This window comes from Microtus pennsylvanicus, chromosome 14, assembly GCF_037038515.1.
Source record: "Microtus pennsylvanicus isolate mMicPen1 chromosome 14, mMicPen1.hap1, whole genome shotgun sequence".
Classification (NCBI taxonomy): domain Eukaryota; kingdom Metazoa; phylum Chordata; class Mammalia; order Rodentia; family Cricetidae; genus Microtus; species Microtus pennsylvanicus.
In genome coordinates, this window is record NC_134592.1 from 3,334,607 (window position 1) to 3,356,102 (window position 21,496).

A 21,496-nucleotide genomic window follows, 5' to 3' on the forward strand; every position below is an offset into this window, starting at 1 on the left:
CAAGACCAGCTCCAGGGCATGGGTGAGCTGTCCCTGAGAACATGAGTGTAAGAGACCAAGCCCTGCCCTTATCTACCATATGGTGGTGTGGGCAAGGGAGAAAAGCCCCTGTGCCCTTTGAGGTCTGTGTTAAGTGGGAGAGCAAGAGAGCTAGCCCTGCCTCTCACCAGCTACAGCACTAGGCAACACAGTAGAGCTGGCTCTGGCAGGGTAGGTGTGAGCTAGCCAACAAGAGAGCAGGAGAATCAGTCCTGTCCCGTGCTGCTTACTGCACAGGGTGAATTAGGAGGGGCAGTACTAGAGAGCTCACCCTGGTGTTGAGATGAAGAAGAGCTGGCAGACTGACAAACTCAGACCCAGAACCAGAGCTATAATTGGCCCATCCCATCGACCACCCCATCTATAATCTGCTGGAACCCATGAAGGGACTGGCTCTGCAGACCCAAAGTTACAGGATCTCCATGACACGGAACAACAACAAAATAATCAAGAGGAGCCCCAGTGAGGGCCAGTACTGCTGATGTAGCAAAAACCAGAGACCTCAAACAAGATCAATGACTCAATGCAATGAACACTTACAGTAACAAAATATGGACTAAAGGACTGTGGGACTCACTGTGCTACACTAGAGCTCCCATAAGATTTTTCTTTCCGCTTTTCTTTTAAATTTTATCTTGTTTTATCTGGGAGGTGGAGGGAGAATTTACAAGGGTAGAGAGCAGATGGGAAGGGATGGGGAGAAGAGTGGGATGCATAATATGAAATCCACAAAGAATCAATAAAAAGTTAAATTGGAAAAAAAAAAGAAAAGAAAAAGGGGGGGGGACCAACTCCAAAAGAATCCACTGCATCTGGTTACTCTAACAGAGGACATAAGTTTGATTCCCAGCATCTACATGAAAGCTCACAACCATCTGTAACTCTATTCTATGGAATCCAATCCAACACTCTCTTCTGGAACTATGAACACCAGGTACACTCAGCCAAAGCACCCATACACATTAATAGTTTTTTAAAAACAGTATTTTTAAAAATAGTATTTTAAAAACAAATAAAATTTTACCAAAAAAAGTTAAAGTTTTGGTCTAGAAATTCTACCACAGCTGGGCAATGGTGGCACATGCTTTTAATCCCAGCAATCAGGAGGCAGAGACAAACAGACCTCTGTGAGTTTAAGTTAGTACAAGGATAGCCAGAACTGCAACAGAGAAACATTGTCTCGAAAAACCAAAAAGAGAAAGAAAGGAAGGAAGGAAGGAAGGAAGGAAGGAAGGAAGGAAGGAAGGAAGGAAGGAAGGAAGGAAATTACAACCAATAAATTACAATCAGTAACATTTTACCTACCTACTGAGGAGCACAATATGTGATTTTCTATCATTTCCCCCTTCTCTGTTTTCCTAAAAATCCCTGTAGTTCTACAAAAGTATTCTACAATAAAATGTTACATGTACACCTTTAAAAATCCTACCTTAAAAACAGAACAACGGACATCAGCTGAGCTCGTATCAAATGCCAGCTCCCCTGTGACTTTCTTCAAGAGGTCAACAAGAATGGTAGGAGGCATCATTTCCCAGTATTTACACGTTATTTTACAAACACCAAGGATGCCTGTGGAACGGACCCTAGGATAAGGATCTTCTAAAAGGCTCTAGAAGTAGAAGAGAGAAAAAGGTTACAACTCTTAAATTATTGTTCTTGTTACATATTAGCACTCTGGGAATTTAAAACTTAGTAACAGACAACTTAAGGTTGCAGAAAGGTCATTCAATCTATGTCCCTAGGTCCCCTCAAGGAGACTAGCTCCAGGATGCCTAATCTGCAACCATTTAGTCCTGTACATAAAGCAACACAGCATCAATCCATGCTTCCCATAAAAGGGTTACATGAGTATCTGTTATACTACATTGTTTACCGACTAACTAAAGACGTGAAATTATATCTGCACATGTTCCATATGGTGCCACAGATGAAGACAATGAAAAGATCAATGACCTGCCCAAAGTCACAAAGCTACCACGTTGGAGAGGTAGAGTCAACTGAAAGACTACTGGGAACAAGGCACGCATGACCATAATCCTGAACACCACATAAGGACACATTATGTAATGTTTCAAGAGTGACTAAAAAGAATGAAGGGATCTGTGGATCTGTGCTTCTTGGGACATAGGCAAAATGGGTATTCCTCCATAGACTGGCCCTACTGGCAAGTTACAGGTTAGCTACAAGGCATACAGGTTAGCAATGACTGTACACCACAGCAATACGTACATATAGTTCTTCAAACTGCTTCTGAATTTCACTGTCCATTTCAGTGGCAATGAAGTTTGGATCTCTAACAGGAAACGCTTCAACAAACAACAAGGCAGCATTTGATCGAACTTCAGAATTTCTGGCCTATAAAATAGGAGTATTTTTAGAAGTTGAGAGTTCAGTGCTCCCAAATTAATACTTGCATAATTTCAGTAGAGATTCATTTCCAAATTAAAGAAAGTTTAGGGGGGCTGGTAAGATGGCTCAGAGGACAAGGACATGTGCCCCTGAATTTGACAGCCTAAGTTCAATCCTAGGAACACATAGTATAGAGAAGTGACTCCTGCAGGCTTAGTCTCCACATAAGCGCCCTACCACCTATAAATAGATACATTGTGACCAATATATAAATGTGTGTGTGTGTGTGTGTGTGTGTGTGTGTGTGTGTGTGTGTGTGTGTGTCCAGATAATTTTAACCTTTAAATTGGAAAACTAGGCTGTGGGTACAACTTAGTGGAAAAGTACACACTTAGTATGTATGGAGCCCTGGGCTCTACTCTTGGCATCACTAAAGTAAATGGCCAAACTTTGCAAAGTCATCCTTAAATTAAGCCAAGCTCTCAGTTCAATGCCAACAGATATTAAAGATCAGCTTCTCGTTGCATTGATTAAACTTTGCAATTTTCAGCCTAAGTAAAAGAAAAAAAAATAGAAGAGTGCCGGTATCCTTAAGAGACGGTTACTGCCTTCTAGTCGCACCAGACTTCTGTTTGTGTAGAACGAGGTGCTCATGAAAACACTCACAGAATGTCTTTGCTGCTGCCCTCATCTCAGGCATGAGAACATACGGCAGGTGGCACAGCTGCTACTCTAGCCAGACTCACTGATGTCTGTGCACACCCCAGGCACCCATTTACTCAGTACTGACCTGATCCACCTTTGTAGTTAAGTGGACCAAAGAAATGCTCTTCATAAAGGTTAAAAACTGAGAGCCAGGAATGGTGATACACATCTACATGGGGCTGAGGCAGGAGTATCACTTGAGCCCAGGTGGCTAAGATGGGCAACACAGTACAAAAACAAGAAGTTTCATTCTGCACTGCCATAAAGCACCTTCTCCTGTCTTATTTCCACTGCCTTGGTAGGTTTCTGAATTAGCACAGGCTCAATTTGAAGCACATGTCACACTGGGAAACACTACACATTACCTTCAGTCCTCTCCACAGGATGGGCTTATATAACCTATACAGCATCTCTTCTACTCCCTGACGGACTTTCTGTTGGTGAAAGTAATTCAGCACCTAAAGGGAAAGAATGAGAGACAAAGCAGAAGCTATGGAGTTCTTTATAAAGCATTTGAGTCAGCTGCAGTGCTGTACCCTCAGCAGTCAGCTGCGGTGCTGTACCCTCAGCAGTCAGCTGCAGTGCTGTACCCTCAGGTGGCTGAGAGAGAATGGTGAGTTTGAAGTCATCAGCCTGAGCTACAAGAGTCTACTTCAAAATAAACAAAAATCTCCAAAAAAAGAAGGAAAGGTTATTCTGCCCATCCCACCATTGTGACACTTGCAATATTCTCTGGCAAGACCTACAACAGAGACAAGACAAATTACAAGTAGAAAATCATGGCCAAAGTAATAATCAACGGCCCTGAATTGTAATACCATCTAGGTTCTAATGTCTACCATCCAGTGATACATGGATCACTAATTGAGAGACAGACAGAAGAAACCTGAGCCCACCATCTCTAGGCCATTCAGGATAACTCAGCAAGACTTCATCTCAAAAAACAAATAATTATAAAAATTAAATTCCCCCCCCCTTTTTTTTAAGTTTTTCAAGACAGGATTTCTGTGTAGCCTTGGCCATCCTGGAACTCACTTTGTAGACCAGGCTAGCTTCAAACTCACAGAGATCTGCTTGCCTCTGCCTCTCAAGTGCTCAGATTAAAGGTGTATACCACCACCACTCCACCAAAAATTAAATTCTTACTAGCCTATCAACAGCCACATAACCTCCATGGAGCTCTAATTTTAAGTGTAAAATGGAAAAGGGGTGCATGGACAGGACTTTGCCTGATTTTTCGACTCAAATACTCATTCACCCACTATTGGCTCTGATGCCCACCAGGGATAGGCACCAGCTACCTTAAGACTGCATACTGAACAGGCTTCTACACAACACTCTTTTTAGCACAAGCTTAACTGAGATACTACGTTCCTCCCAAAACTTATGATTATAATCAGAAACTGACCATCTTATTCTTCCTCGATAGTCAGACTGCAGAGGCTGTTGAATCTAGCAACAATCAATTTTGCTTTATTACTGGAATCCATTCCTTCAGAAAATCTATTCATGAAAACCTTCAGTGAACAACAGCATGATCATGGTTTTCTAATGGTGAGTTTCATTGTCTTTTTAAATTTTTGAAAATGTCTCATATTACACTTCTCAGGCTAGTTTCCAAGTCATGATCCTCCTGATCAATGGAATTACAGATAGTACCACATCTGTTTATTTTTGTAAGTCTCATTGGTTTTCTTTTTGAGTACAATATCATCATGTTTTAGAATGGATGATGTTCTCACTTCACAGAAGGCTTTAAGCAGTTTAAAAGAGAAAATACAATTCACTTGCCACAAAGTTACTCTTAAAGCACATAGGCACAGCTGGCTTACTGACAGCGTACCCTTTCTTTCTTCATAACAGAGTTGGCAGCAGAAACCAAGATACCAAATATCAGATTTCTGAGAAAATCCTTTGACTGGTGGGGTGAAATTATGAATTTTTAAATTTAGCCAAAACAGATAGGAAGGTTGAAATTGGATCTTAATAATAATTCACTCACAGCTGCTGGGTGAGATGCCCCACTCACCTCTCGCACTTTGGAGTGCACTGGAGATCTCCTTGGAAGGTGGATGCCATGGAACATGAAGTCCTGGATGCAGACATTTTCAATGGTCTGAAACAATAAGAGCAATGACAAGCATACATCCCACAGGCAGTGAACACTGGCAGGCAACCATGGGATCCTCTCCTTCAGGAGAGAAAGCCTACACTATTGTGTCAGAGCTGTTACTATATATGTCCATGCCTCTCACTATTCCTTCAGTTTCAATACAAAGAGTACACTTAGTTGCTTCTACTGTATCTAACGGACCAGTGTCTGAGCAATGTAGCAAGGCAAGCTTCCCACAATCATTAGAAGACAGCTCTCAACAAAGTACAGCGACTAGGAAAAAGGAGTATACATAAGCCAGACAGAGACCTCAGAACAGTCATATTGACCTGGATGAACATCACAAGCTTGAACCTGTTTCAAGAACCTCTCTAGAAATGCAGTGGAACTCCAGAGACCAAAATGAGATTTGAGACTCTCTGACAAGAGCTGGAGAAGAAGTGTGTGAGAAGCTCCTTGACAGCCCAAAATGCTAATGAGCCTCAGGGTAAGACAAAGGAAAAGGCAGACCCAGAGGACTATGTGTTACCCCACACTCCAGGGCACAAGGACTCTGTGGCATTAGGGAGGGAAACAGGTATTTCTATCAGTATCATCTCGGTGAGTCTCTGAATGTGGGATAACAGGCTATCTGACAAATGATGAGACAGGAGCTGTGCCACATGTCCCAGAAGTTACACATGCCATGAAGACAAACTGGAACTATCAGAATATGGCATTCCCTTCTACAGGTACCTCCAACACATCGATGGCACAGACATAAAGAGGAGAGCAACAAGCAAAATCACAATGGCAACTTTCAGATCCTGAGAATAGGTCAGGAGGGATGTCCGCTCACCAACAAGACTTTTGGATTAAAAGTAAGTTTTACTTTTTGAGAACACAGAATGAGAAAACAGACAATGGGATAACAGACACTGACAGACTGAGAAATGCAAAGCTCCATCTTCCTAACATATACAGTAGGGTTGAAAATATATGTCACAAACTTCTTAAAGTAACATAACTGAAAGAGGCACCCGGGGGTCCTCAACAGCACTATCCATGAAAACGGAATCCAAACATAAATGCCGCTTCACACTTTCAAGTAGCCAGAAAAACACAGAAAAAAAGAAACAAGTCAAATTATTTTAATATTACATGTTGTTTAGCCCAGTACACCCAACTTGCAACACATGTCCCTTTGACTGCGACACTCCAATAGCCTAATAACCAGAGTCTAGACCCAGAGACAACAGAATAAGGAACACAAGCCCCTGGACTTCACTGAAACCGCACATCCCAGTAAAGTGACAGCTGGGGCTATGCCTGTGTCAGCCTATCACATTTCTATCAAAATCACTAATCAGCTTGATTTTCAGATGGACTAGGCACAAGTTTTAAATAGACCACCCATGGATACTTGAGTAACTAAACTATAGCAGATATTAAATAAAATGAAAATACCTTCAATATTTTCCCTGAAGCCTTTTTCCAAGCTCTGAAGTAAATTTCTGCAATGTGTACCATCAAGGACCTATTAAAAAAATGTTAATACATGTTTAAATAGTTATACTTTTACCATATAGCACACTTCAGTTACTCTCCTGCCTTAGGAAGAGGAAACAAATACAGGCTATGGCTCAGCAAATCTTCTGCAGTATCGCCTGCCTGAAGTGGAAAGAGGACGACGGCAAGACTGGGAAAGGAAGCTGGGGTACAGACTCCTTTCGAGCCAAGGCTTCAGTGAGAATGCTACGACTGCCTGGCTCAGAATTAAATTCTAAAGTCAAAAACTTCAAAGGTAGTAGAGCTGGTAAAGGTACTTGCTGCCAAGTCCAGATGCCAGTTGGTGGGAAGAGAAAAGTAACTCTCACACCCACACCCATACCCAAAAGATAATAAGTAATCCATTAGAAATACTAATTCTTTACATACAGAAAGAGCTGCAATAGATTCAGCTTTAGAATCACCTAAGCATAAACATTTCACAAAGACGAGAAAGCAATCTAGAATACAGCAAGAGTTTCATACTAAGACTAGAATTAAATCCCAACTCACTCGGGAGGCAGAGGCAGGCGGATCTCTGTGAGTTCGAGACCAGCCTGGTCTACAGAGCTAGTTCCAGGACAAGTTCCAAAGCCACAGAGAAACCCTGTCTCGAAAAACCAAAAACCAAAACAAACAAACAAAAAAAAAAAACAAATAAATCCCAACTCAGAGCTTATAGCTACCTGACACTAAGGAATTTAGAAACTGAAGCCTACCTCAGATGTAGGAAATGACTTTTTAAAATGCAGAGAGTCAACAAAGTACCTAAGTAAATGCACACAGCTGCTTGGCAGTTCTGACTGCTGAGTATAGGAAGTGGTAGGCTTTTCTTATTTACACCTCAGGGCTCCTCACAGCAACCACACCAGTCAGCCCACACCCAATTAGGTGGTGTACTCTATATTCAAAATGCCCCCTGAATACTAATAAAATGAACTTTGCTGTGAATAAGACAAAGCTCTAACTATCAAATATCTGACCAAAGAACCAGCACTGCTTTCTGTTCCAGCTACTCCAGAGACGGAGATAGCCCAGGGACTGGAGATCAACAGGGGCAGCAAATACACCATTGTGGTGAAAGAAAAGAGGGGAACTAAAAAAACTACAAGTTAAAATCTCACTATTGGAAAATAATTTACTAGAGGAAAACAACTATCTAAAAATACAGTGGTATATCATGAGATATAACTTCTAAAGCTTCTAATATTTTAATGTAAACAGGGTGGTTTATAAACAGTTACAACTAGGAAGCTGAGCAATAAGAATACTGTGTATTGAGAGGTCAGACTGGGCTACACAGCAAAGCCTTATAACACACACACACACACACACACACACACACCTTTTAAAATAAGTCAAGAGACTCAAAGTCAGAACTAAACCTGTAGTACTTACTTTTGTAATCCAGACAATTGATTTTTAATGGTCTCATGGATCATTTTAATAAAGTCTATATTCCAACTGAAAAGAAAACTAAGAAATCTTCTTCCCTGTAGATGAAAAAGAGGATAAACTGGGTATGGTGGTACATACTTGTAATCCCGCCTACATGGGAGGCTGAGACAAAATATGACAAGATCAAGGTCAGCCTGGCAACACAGACATCATCTCAAATAACAAAGCTGCAACTAAATGAAACTCTTTTAATAGCATATATTGTTTAGTCCATCCAAAGCCAGCTACTGATAAAGAAGCGCATGTCGATCACGTGGCATGCACAGGAGTTGAAGTGGGAAGGGCTACAGGTGGCACGCCTAACAGAGACCCATGGGTCACGGACATGCCCCCCATGGGAAGAGCAGCAGCTGCGCGACTGAGCGTCTGTCTTCAAGGACCTCAGATACACAGCTACACCGACCTTCACGTGAGTTCATAAAACTTTCGATCTCATCATGATGGGTAGTTTATACTGTAAAACCAAAGAATGCCTGAAATCTTTGTTTGACCCCACGTTCAACTTCTTTATTCTCACCAACTTCCAAACAATCCTGGAGATGAAAGTGCAACCCTAATGCTTGTCATCTTCCCAGCAGCGATGTTACCACACATCCTGTACAGTACTGTGCTGCCGCCACTTCACTCAAGACACACCGGAGTCTGACAGGGCACCTGCTCTTAGAGACAGACTTTCCTGGTGAAGCCAAAGAAATTGGTGCTAATCAAATAAGCCCTATCGACTAGTGACTGGAGACTTCCATGGGACCAGACTTTCTACTCAGGGTTAAAACCCTGAAGAAACCTTCTCTACTGCTCCAGGAGAAATGGCTGCAGAAACTGTTACTGTAGGACACACGCAACCCAAATACCCTGCACCCCAGCAAGGGTACACAGTCCAAACTCAATAACCACTGCATAGTGACCTCACATAACAGAACTATTTATTCCCCAGAAACCACAATAATGTAAGATTATATTTATTTACATTTTTTTAAAAAAATTGGCAAGAATGGAAATTGAATCTAGGGCCTCATGTATGCTAGTCAAGATCTCTACCACTTAGTTATAGCCCCAGCTCCAAAAATATTTCATATGAAGGCATACTTACAAAATACCATTTACAGTAAGTATATACTAAATATAAAAAAAAATTGTTAAGACACTTTCTTTTTTTTTTTCATGCTATGTTCTCTAGTACATGTACAATTTACACTTAAAGCACATCTCCACTAGACTTGGCCATTTGAATTGAACTTGCTCAGTTCACTTACGGGATTGGCCCACAATGGGCAGTACAAGAGGCCAGAAGCCCCTCAATAGATTCCTTGAATAGTAGAAAAAGAAATAAAGACTACTGTGTGATGGCAATTTTTGTGTATTTGCCAATTAAACATAATTATGGGGCTGGGGAGGCTCAGCAGTAGAGCACTTACCTAGCATGCATGAGGCTCTGGGTTCAATTCACAGCATACACACACTCTCTCCACCTTCATACTGGGTACTGTTTGGTCAACTTGATACAAGCTAGAGTCATCTGAGAGGAGGGAACCTCGATCAAGAAAATGTATTCATAAGACATGGGCATTTTCTTGAATAATGAATGATGTGAGAGGGACCAGGCCATTGTGGGTGGTGCTACTCATGGAACATGTGGTCCTGAATGGTTTAAGAAAGCAGGCAGTGGAGGCAGAGGCAGCTGGATGGACTCTGTGAGTTCAAGGCCAGCCTGATCTACAAAGTGATTGCCAGGACAGCCAGGCACTCATGAGACAGAGAAACCCTGTCTCGGGGGGGGGGGGGGGGGGAGAAAGCAGGGGGCTTGATGGTATAAACTTTAATCCCAGCACTTAGGAGCCAGAAGCAGGAGGATCTCTATGAGTCTGAGGCTAGCTTGGTCTACATAGAGGGTTCCAGGCCATCCAGAGCCACATAGTGAGATTAAAAAAGAAAGAAGACATTTCAAGCACAATATTAAAGTAACAATAACATGCTTAAGGCCAGGATAGTCAGGGCTACAAAAGAGTTTAGAAACCCTGTCTCAAAGAATAAAAAACAACAACAAGAATGACCACAGGCTAAGCAAACCATGGGAAGAAATCCAGTAAACAGAATTCCGCCGTGGTCTCTGCTTTAGTTCCTGCCTCTAGATTCCTGCTTTGAGTTCCTGCCCTGACTAGAGAGTTTTAAGACGAAATAAATCCTTTCCTCCTTGAGTTGCTTTTGGACATGGTATTTTATCACAGTTAACAGAAACTCTGTGGAAGTAGAAAAAGAGAGTAGTAGATCTCAACCACAGGGATGGGCTTTCTCACACTTACATATGTGTACATATGTCTGTGCACAAAGTCTGGCCCCATGGCAGTCTCCAAAGAGTAACCATCTTTTCACCATGAAATGTTCATATATTATATGTATATAATACTATATATTATACAATATGTGTGTGTAAAACACTCACCTTAATTTAAAATGTAACTGTGGTTCCTCCAGTTCTCTACAACCCACCTATTTCCATCCAATTTAATGACAGAAATAAGCCAGGGTCAGGGAAGCATGTGCCCCATCAGGGCCATCCAGTTAAACTGGTGTAGAGTTCTATTTTGGGGATGGGGTGCTTTCAAGACAGGATTTCTCTGTATAGCAGTCCTGGCTGATCTGGAACTTGCTTTGTAGACCAGGCTAGTCTTGATGTCTCAGAGATCTGCCTATCTGTCTCTGCTCCCCACATGCGCCACCATGTCCAGTTTAGCACACAGCTCTTAATGGCTATGCTGGCTTTTCCACAAAACAGCACAGTATAAGCGGCAGCCACGTGAACTTCAGAAAACAATCCATTAATAGCCCACCAACAAGCCAAAAAGAAAAAAAACCTACTTACCTCTTCCTTCTTGATGTAATTAACATTTATGAAGCACTCGAGCAGCAGGTCTTTAATGTCTCTGTTTTCCTCCAGATCATAACCAAAGCAGTACAAGGCCTGATGGATGCGCCACAGCCGACACACGTCTGCCCCCTGAGGATGACAGGAGGGAGCAATACAGCAGTGTCTCAGTCTTTCTTTCTTTTATGAACAGTAAAGTTCTATTTCAAGCTAAATATATATTTTATATCATAAATAATGAAGATTATAGGATCATAAAAAAGTAGGACATAGTGACAACCTAAAAAAATTTTCAGATATGACCTCTATACATCTTTTTTTTTTTTTTTTTTTATTTTCGAGACAGGGTTTCTCCGTAGCTTTTTTTGGTTCCTGTCCTGGAACTAATTCTTCTACACCAGGCTGGCCTCGAACTCACAGAGATCCGCCTGCCTCTGCCTCCCGAGTGCTGGGATTAAAGGTGTGCGCCACCACCACCCGGCTTCTGTACGTCTTTTTTTTTTAAATATTTATTTATTTATTATGTATATAATATTCTGTTGTGTGTCTGCCTGCACGCCAGAAGAGGGCACCAGATCTCATTTCAGATGGTTGTGAGCCACCATGTGGTTGCTGGGAATTGAACTCAGGACCTTTGGAAGAGCAGGCAATGTTCTTAACCACTGAGCCATCTCTCCAGCCCTCTATACATCTTTTTAAGAAACACCCCTAAACTGGGAAGCTACAGACCCACCCCTCACTGAGTGTATCCTGAAGGAAGCAAACATACTGTCTTAGTCTCCAGACTTCTCCTCAGCAGCATGACAAACGCAGTCTTCCCCATGTCCTCCTTGGCAGGCAGGCCCTTTTCCCACCATTTGACACACAGATCCTGAATAGAGTTGTGGAGTTTTTGTTCAGATTCAGGTAGTGCATATAAAATACCTAAAACACAACACAAAGATTTTCTGTTATTAAGCAAATTATACCAATTCAGACTCAAAAGTGCAGAGTATTATGACCTGGCCCAAGGCCTTGCTACACAAACACTAGTTTAATTTGCCAGATAATTAATATTTATGGATTGGATTCCAATACTTAGTTTTAAAAAAAAGACTTACAAATGTTATATAAAAAAAGGTACAAGCTGGGCAGTGGTGGTGCACACCTTTAATCCCAGCACTTGAAAGGCAGAAGCAAGCGGATCTCTGTGAGTTCAAGGCCAGCCTGATCTACAGAGACAGCCAAATCTGTTAACACAGAAAAAAGGTTCATCTTGATGTCGTTACAACACCACCACCATGAACATAGGTTCTGACCACCAGTTCACCACAATCTCAGTGTACTGGCCTCAGGTTTGAGCTCAAAGGTGGAAAACAATCAAAGCAAATACAATCAATAAAGAAAATATTGATTTTAAAAACAGAAAGGCTCAATAATTATATTGCTAGGAATATGTCCATAATTACCCACAGAAGCTAAATACCATCATACAAATATAAAGCTCCTAAAGTAACTGCAAGTCAGAAAGCAACTACAATGATAGTATTCATTTTACCAGCTGTCTGGGGACTATTAATAAGCTGGTACTAAAATTCACAGAGCACTTGAAAACTAATGTTTATACTGACTGGGGTAACAAGATAATCAGAGAAAAGGATACTATCAACTTGGGGTAGCAACATGGAAAGATGGTCAGAGGGACAGTAGCTGGGAGGGCTATAGGGAGAAAAAGCAGGGGGAAAACAATATAATTCTATTTAGATTAAAAACATACAAGCCGGGCGGTGGTGGCGCATGCCTTTAATCCCAGCACTCAGGAGGCAGAGACAGGCGGATCTCTGTGAGTTCGAGGCCAGCCTGGTCTAGAAGAGCTAGTTCCAGGACAGGAACCAAAAAGCTACAGAGAAACCCTGTCTTAAAAATCCAAAAATAAATAAATAAATAAACAAACAAATAAACATACTAAAAGCCTGAGGTGGTGGCCCAGGACTTTTAATCCCAGCGCTCAGAAGGCAGAGGCATGCAGACTCTCTGTGAGTTTAAGAACAACCTGGCCTACAAAGCCAGTTCCAGGACAGTCAGGGTTGTTGCATAGAGAAACCCTATCTAAGAAAAAAACAAAAACAAAAACAAACAAAAAAATTAAATATAAAAAGAAAAAAACTACTAATTTCAAGAAATCAGACTAAAACAGCATCCTAAAAATATAAAGATAACCAAGTGACACTGAGACTGAGAATTTGATAGGAAAATTTGTCCCAGGAAACTATACTCAAGTGAGCAAAGTACTCAAAAGATAGTTCTTTGAAATCCTTAAAACAAAACTGCTGTTATGTTTATAAAATAATTTTATGTAAATATTTTATAACCAGGTTTTTCATTAAATCAAACTAGTGTACCCATTTAATAATCACAGGAATACAGGCAGTTAAAAGTTAACAAGAGCTATGAGAATGAACGATGACTCCAGAGACCATGGTCATCCTCTAGGAAACATTCAAGGACAGGTTCCCTGGCTCTGATGCAAGAGCACAAACTGAGAAATCAGCAGTCAGATGTGCCCTCAACAGCACTTGGTATTATTAGTGCTAGGAGTCCTGAAGACCCCACAGTGACCGCAGTCAGCAACTCAGAGCCCTCATCAGCAGAGCTAACTCGATTCCTCTGGGGGTCCTGAGAAAAGAGAACGTGAGTGCCAAGGCATGCCTTTAAAGTTCTGTTTCAGATTGCCACACACTCGTGAAAACAGGTGACTTCTTAAAAGATGTCATGTGAGTGCCCGCTACTGAACATGCCACTTACCATTTAATATAACAGCACACTCCAGGAGGGCCCCATAGTTCTCATGTTCATTTATTACAGATACAGAAGCGAGAATTACAGATGTAATTGCATGTATTATTTCTATGCTCTTTTTCTATAAATAAAACACAAGTGAGATAAAATAAGAAACACCCAACTTTAAAAAAAATTGAATAGCTAATAAATTTCTAAAATGAAACCACCTCTAGCTTATTGTAAAAATCAGATTAAAATTAAATGTAAGTCAAGAGTCCTAAAAGAATCATAACACTGTGTAGCAGAACAGAGCAGGGCTGGTCAGCATGTAAAATTACAATGAACAGAACTGGCATATAACACATTTATTTCTTAACTTGAAAGTTCAATTATTCAAATCTGGCACAATGAATGCACGCCTTTAATCCCAGCACTGAGGAGGCTGAAGCAGGCCATCTCTGAGTTCAAGGCCAGCTGGGTGAGTGTGTGAGTTCCAGGCTGGCCAGGACTACAAAGATCAATAATTCAAATAAACAATCTTCTTAACAGACAGTAAGGAGGCACGTTTTTATTTCTAAAGACAAATACCATCTTAGGACTGGGCTCGGATTCCATTCCATCTTCACCCTGGTCTTCCACTGTCTGCCACCCATCCACCGGGCTTTCTAACAACGTTTCTGTCAGTAAGTCCTTCAGCCTTTGCCATAATTCCTCTTTCTGTTTCCTTGATAATTCGTCTAGTAACTCACTTAAACTGAAAGGTTCAGAAGAATCTTTCTGTAAAATAAATTTTAAAAAAATACAAAATATGAAAAATTAGTTGTACTCTTTTCATACTTGTATTAATAGAAAAGTTTAAGTATTAAATTAGTTACATGTTTAAGCATTTGGTTAGTTTTCAAATCCTTTTCAAACGGGGAAAAAGAACAGGATTACCAAACAGAAAGCATCAAATCTCTCCTCTGCCTCTTCTTCCTTAGAACTTTAAAGTTTAAAATTTCACCACCCACTTAAAAACCCCTAAAATCAATTAAAATGTCAACACCCCACCTCAGCTGTCAAGTACAGAAGTATGCTGGAGGTAACGATGGCAACAGGAACAGCAACAAACAAAGGCTCAGATTCCCTTCCTTCCATGTCTTTGTCCACATCATGTGCTCCTCAGCCTTAAACAGGAGTCTCTGCCTGAGCCACTGAGTCCCTAGCACCTCTGACTTCTATTCTCACCTGGACAGACTGCCCAGGTGACTCTGACACAGTAAGAACACGCACTGTCAACAAAGTGCAAAACCCAATAAAAGGCCTTTCCAGCAGCTGCTCTGAGACAGCCCAAGTTCAAGTACAGTAACAATATAGCCTAGAGAATTAAACCAGCATCAGTGAGGCTATATGGCAAGTTAATAACAGATCATTCATTAATAGCACAGGCATGCTACAGAGCACCAATGAATAAGTACTAAAGAAATACAGAGTTCACAAATGACAAATTTATGCTCACCATAGTAACAGACTGGAAAAAAGTATTCACAGATACAAAAACAAACAGAAGTGTGCCAAGGAACAGGTCATGTACAGTTATGGGTTTCCTCAGGTTGCCCACGGTTACAACAGGAAAGCAGGAAGCTACAACTGAACAACCACTTACTCACCCAATGATCCCCATATAACAGGGCTGTCCTGAGTAAGAGGTTGACACTGCTAAGTGGCTCCTGCTGAAGAGGAGACACTAGATCTGGCTGGATTGGCTAATAGAAAAAAGAATAAAAAAGAGCCACCAACACCTTCAAACCTTCAGTACTGTGGCAAGCACAGGAAGGCAGAGACACTGTCTAGAATTCTGGGTTAAAGAGCATTTAAGAGATGTGACAACTACAGGCACAGCCTGATGCTGAGCCGGATCCTGGAGCAGGAAAGGTGACTATAGCTCACCTACTTATGTTTCAACAATTGTCACAACATAAATAGGTACTGAAAATAATTGTTAAAGTGTCATCTTGAGGTTCTTAATGCAGTTATATACAGTGGAATTTTATTCAGTTGTACAGAAAAATGAAGTTTGAAGGAAAATTGATAGATCTACAGAATACTGTGTAAGCGAAGGTGACCCAGACTCATCACAAATTGTCTGCTCTTTCTCATATGCAGATTTTAATTTTAATGCTTATATGTGTTATGTATATAAGTGGGTATGAAAGTGGGTGTAGGCTGTTAAACTCCATAAAAGACCGTGGAAGGGCCGAAAGTGGTACTGGGGGTAAGAGAGCGCACCACAAAAATACACATGTGAACTGCAAGCAGAAAGGCAGAAACTGGGGGTGGGAGCATATGGGAAGAGGGCAGAGGGAAAAATGGAGAGGAAAATTAAAAATTAATGTGAAAAATACCATAATGAATTGCAAGTTTAAATAAAACTTTCAAAAAAAGAGCAGGGCTGGGGAGACCCTAGTTTGGATGCCATGAACTCATCTAAAAGGCTGAACGTGGCAGCCTGACTCTATGACAAGAGATAAGAGGATCTCTGGAAGCAGAGAAGTTCCAGGCTAATGAGATCATCTCAAACCAGAGATGGAAGACATGTGAAGACCTGAGACCCTGCGTGGCCTCCCCATGTGTACCCCATGTTAAACGGATACACTCAAGTATACACAAGAATTCTAGATGTAGTTAGTGGTTACCAATTGCTGTATCTTTATCCTAGAATCATTGCTTGTTTCAGAACCATTTAACACAGTTGTAGGCATGTGACTCCAACCCCAAATATCAGGGTGCATTTTCTAAAACACAGATACTTTCTTAAAAATGTAATCATTAGCTCCACCCCTCCATGGATCACAGCTCCCCCACCTCCCTACACCCACTGCACTGCACTCCACGTACTAATGCTCCACGTGTCTGAGGCTAGTTTGTCTGTTTCTTCCCTTCCCACACACGAATGGTAGCGACTGTGAAAGCTGGCCACTTCTATCAACTCCTATATCTTTCTCAAGGAAAAGCATCATCCTTACTACAGCATTTGTGTTTCTCAGAGACTTACTATGTGCAACTATGTTCTATTAGATTCCTGTCTTTAGTGTGTCATAGGCAAAATATTTTAGGATTGTGCTTCCAGTTCTATTTTCCCCAATAATCTCTGTGGGCTATTTGAGACAACTCAGGCTGTCCTTGAACCCACTATGTAGCCTAACAGGCGTCAATGAATGGTCCTTCTGCCTCAGTGTTCTGAGTGGTATAACTGCTACTATGCACCAACAGTGGTTGTGAGTAATGCACATATCAGAAAACAGCAACTCTCTCAGAGCGCGAGACCCCACCAACAGGCCTCAAACTGTTAGGTCCTATCAGGTTAAACTACTGAAACTGCCATTACAGAAAATGACATTTCATAACACTCAATTTGATGAGACCAGGCAAGGCACAATTCTAATACAACCACATAACATAAATTTATTTAGTTTTACAAGTTTTGTAGTGATTGGTCACATTAAGTTATTAAGTGTAAACTAAAAAACACTAATAAATATTTCACTAAGATATCTGCTAGCTACCAAGCAACACCGCTGAGACTCAGCATTAGCAGGCTGCTACAATGAAGGGACTTCAGAAGCACACATCCTCAGTAGGTCACTAGTATACCCTTGTGTGTGTACATCTGTGCACTTGTGTCAAGACCAGAAGAGCTCACTGACTGCATAGAATGCTCCCTATCAAGCTCTAGGGAATCCTCCTGCCTCCACCTCCCAAAGCAGGGATTATAGCACGCCACATGGGACCTGGCATTTTACAAAGGTGCTAGAGTCCAAACTCAGATCTCATGCTTAAACGGCAAGCACTTTATAACCTGACTCATCTCCCACTCTCCATTTGCCTTTTAGTGTCATTAACTTACTTCAGCATCAGCTCAGATCATTGTAATTTTAGTTCAGCTATGACATACAACTTACAACCATAGCCTTCTGGGCATTATGCATGAATTACACTTCTAACACAAAGCAGACACACTTCTACTACAACAGACATATACACAATTATAAATTATATCTTGGTCCTAAAACCACTATGGTATGACCTGTGAGTTTATGCCGTCGTATAAGAACATGTTATAAGATCATTCGTCTTATGAAGAAAAACAATTTCATAAATGTTGCCAGGAATAAATCCACTATTAGGTTCTTCTCTAATTCTGTGCATTTTAATTTTCACTGTATAATCTTAATTACGATAGGTCAAGCAAATTGGCTCAGGGCTCCTAGCACAAAGGCCCAACTAGCACTCTGGTCCCCTCACTGTACCTGTACCACACACCACTATATCCAAACAAATTGTGCTGTTATGTCTGCAGTTAAGGCCTCCCGCTTCCACCGCAAATCCAGCACCAGTGCTAAGCAGCACTACTGTCTCCAGCTACCTGGCTTGGTCCCTCAGCCTGCTCTGCACAAGCAGGCAGACGAGCATTCCCAGAGGGGAATCTTTCTTCCCTCTTCTTATTGTCTTCTTTCCTAGTTTCCCCTCTATCCTATGGTTCCTCTCCTGTCTACATGCTGGCTACTCTCCACATAGTAGACAAACTCTGAACTTCCTAAAATTGCAAGGAGGGTTTCTGCAGTCATTTGGACGAAAGGTGTCCCCCATAGGCATGGGTATTTGAACATTTGGTCCCCAGTTGGTGGCACTGTTTGGGAAGGTTTAAGTGATACAGCTTTGATGGAGGAAATATATCACTAAGGTCAGACTTTGAGATTACATATCCTGACCCCACTTCTAGTTTGCTTGGACAAGCTTGCAGTTGTGGCTGTAAGCTCTCAGCTCTCTGCTCCTGCTGGCACATCTCCCCACCATGATGGACTCTTACCCTTTGGAACCATAAACTAAAAAGTGAGTTCATTTATATGTTGGTTTTGGTCATGGAGCTCTACCACAGCAACAAAAAAGTAATACAGCTTCCCATCTCTGCTGCTTTTCCCCTGCATCTACGGCTGCACTATGGCCCTGCCGACCCTCTTCAGGTTAAAACACAACCTGCCTTCTCCAGTCCTCAGGGACTCAATTCAATGAGCTCTTTAGCTAATTCCTCTTTATATTCTACTTTTTACCTCAGCCCAAAAGTGTGTCCATTTAATTCTAAAGAATGTACTTATCTTTCTAAAAATAAACACTCACCTCCCCACCCAAGAACTCAATGGGAGAACTGTATTTCACTTAGGAACATGATCTTAGAATGTTAATTTCCAGAGTCAAAATGACAGTAAAAATAAAACACAACTTACATCAAGTTGAACAAACTGCAGAAACTCCTCAACCAGTTCCTTTGAAACCGCTTGGACAAATGTCTCCCGTTTTTCCATGACAGATGAAACTGTCTCTAAGGGAGACTGTTTTACAACCCTGGTAGGAAATACAATCAGACCAGAACTTAAACGTGCAAATTTTCCCATAAGAGTTAATTTGATATGAACATTCAAGATTGAGAAATGTGTATACATCTATATAAGATGGTCTCTAACAACATTCTGACACAAACTTATAATAATCTGAAAAAATATTTACTGACGATGTCATAAACAAAATATCTAGATCATTACACTGTGATAAAGAACAAGAAATCTGAACTGCCTCGGAAATCTTCTCTTTTAAATACTGGCTTGGGAAGAACTGGCTTGTGCAACAGGTTCAAGCTGAGCCCCACAGCTGAATTCTTCAGACTCCTAAAGTGCTGTTCCTCCCAGAAGATCCCAACCAACAAATCCTGTCTTGTTTTTCAAGTGAGAATGAGAACCACAACAACAGCCCTGAGGTCACCTGGGAACTTGTTAGAGAGTGCATTCAAGCCTCGCTTCAGCAGCCTCCTCTTCACCCCTACAGGATAATGAGAGCTCAAGGGACCTTGCTCATTCTCCTTCCTGCATGAGATCTCCCAGAAAAACACCTGCCCAAAACATATCATATAAACTTAACAATAGTTACAGCAAGGGATAGAACATATTTGCAATAGGACCTTAAAATTCTTATTAAATTTAAAAATCTCCTATGCTTTACAAATACAGGAATATGGAAAATTACTGGCAGTAACTATGGAGACAGTGAATCACAGTGACAATGTATTCCTATTTTAAAGTGAATAAAAGGAGAAAATAGCCTCAGTTTGACAACTCCTCACAATAGTAAATCTTAAATACAGCCACTTGGTTCCACGATTCAAATGACTGAACTGTGAACCATAACCTTTTTTCTGATGAATAAAATGGAGAAAGGCTGAGGACCAGTTTCCTAATTCTGGTTACTGTTCTTGTTTACGCAAGTGTATTTGGCAACTTAGTCTGCCAAATAATGTCTACAGCTGCTAGACTTACAAAATGCTACGCCATTTTTTGTCTCTTATTAGTTCAGAGCCAAGAACCTCCCTAGATCAGCCCTAGGTGTAGTTTTGGGGTGCCCCCATGTCATACCAAGTACAAGTCCAGTCGTCCGCTGTGAGCGTCAGGTCCTAGTCTGAGGTCCTCTCTGGAGTTCTCTCGAGTCAGCCTCGAGTCTTTTTCTGAGAGATCTCTCTAGTCATACCCAGGTCTCCTTCCGGGGTCCTCCCTCGTCCGCACCCAGGTCCTAGTCAGCCCGGGATCAAGGCTCAGCTCCTCCCTGGTGAGCCCCCGTCCTGGTCTAGGGTCCTTCGTAGTCTGCCCGGGTCCTGCTCGGCCCTCCCGCAGCACCTCTCCCACTCCACAAGCGTTCGAGACCGATGGCGGCCGCGGACTAGAGACCCGGACTCGTCGCGTCGCCCAGCCGCGGCCGCCCGCCGCCAGACAACCCAGCCGACTCACCGCGCAGTGCTCACCTCACCAGGGACCCATCGTTTCCCGCGCTCGGACCAGATTCAAACACACCCGCGCGCCGCCCCGACGCGCCCGCCCCCCACCCCGTCACCACTTGCCGCTCTCACGAGAACCGACGCTATACGGGCCACGCCCGCGCGCGTCATCGCGGCGACCAGGCTCCGCCCCCGCTGGCCAAGCACCGCCTCCTGGCAAGACTTGAGCCGCACCCGGAGTCTCTTTCGCGCGCCCTAGGACGCGCACGCGCAACACACACACACACACACACACACACACACACACACACACACACACACACACACACACACACACACACACACACACACACACACACACACACACACACACACACACACACACACACACACACACACACACACACACACACACACACACACACACACACACACACACACACACACACACACACACACGGAGTCTCTTTCGCGCGCCCTAGGACGCGCACGCGCAACACACACACACACACACACACACACACACACACACACACACACACACGTTAGAGAGCTGACGTTACTTGGTGTTTCTTGCCCGCTTCCAGGCGAAAGATAGTAGAGCTGACGAGGGGAGAGAGAGGAAGAAGAGAACAGGGGCAGAGGAAGGAAGGAGAGGCGTACTAGGACAGAGAGAGAAAGAAACAGATGGCCGAGGAGGACGAAGGGGTGTTTTATCTAAAAAGTTGGAACAACCTGTGAGATATTTGCCCTCTCCCCTCCCCCACTAGGTTCTAGAAGACAGACGCTGGGTCATTCTCTCCCCTACAGACACAACTCAAGCCCTAACACACTTCAGGTTGTAGACCAGTCTTCTATAAGATTGTCTGAAGTCACCTCTGTT

At 42.2% G+C, this 21,496-nt stretch overlaps 1 protein-coding gene across 5 annotated transcripts in view; it reads right to left on the bottom strand.

Moving 5' to 3' along the window:
* Ncapg2 (non-SMC condensin II complex subunit G2) overlaps window positions 1–20,758 on the bottom strand; it is a 564,457-nt gene extending 543,699 nt beyond the window's left edge. For 2 of the 5 annotated variants that reach the window (XR_012907705.1, XM_075948072.1), the window contains exons 1-13: window positions 20,627–20,758; window positions 19,611–19,737; window positions 19,079–19,196; window positions 14,403–14,591; window positions 13,839–13,953; window positions 11,824–11,978; window positions 11,052–11,186; window positions 8,132–8,226; window positions 6,653–6,722; window positions 5,123–5,209; window positions 3,459–3,551; window positions 2,269–2,394; window positions 1,469–1,648 (exon numbers count right to left, since the gene is read on the bottom strand). Coding sequence is in view for 4 of the 5 variants with exons in the window: in XM_075948072.1 (XP_075804187.1) it covers window positions 1,469–1,648; window positions 2,269–2,394; window positions 3,459–3,551; window positions 5,123–5,209; window positions 6,653–6,722; window positions 8,132–8,226; window positions 11,052–11,186; window positions 11,824–11,978; window positions 13,839–13,953; window positions 14,403–14,591; window positions 19,079–19,156 (1,323 nt within the window). In the remaining variant the exon portion in view is untranslated. Of the gene's footprint in view, window positions 1–1,468; window positions 1,649–2,268; window positions 2,395–3,458; window positions 3,552–5,122; window positions 5,210–6,652; window positions 6,723–8,131; window positions 8,227–11,051; window positions 11,187–11,823; window positions 11,979–13,838; window positions 13,954–14,402; window positions 14,592–19,078; window positions 19,197–19,610; window positions 19,738–20,257; window positions 20,606–20,626 lie in introns of those variants that run through there. The other 3 variants (XM_075948071.1, XM_075948073.1, XM_075948075.1) reach the window with 3 other exon arrangements.
* Between the last annotated feature and the right edge of the window lie 738 nt (window positions 20,759–21,496).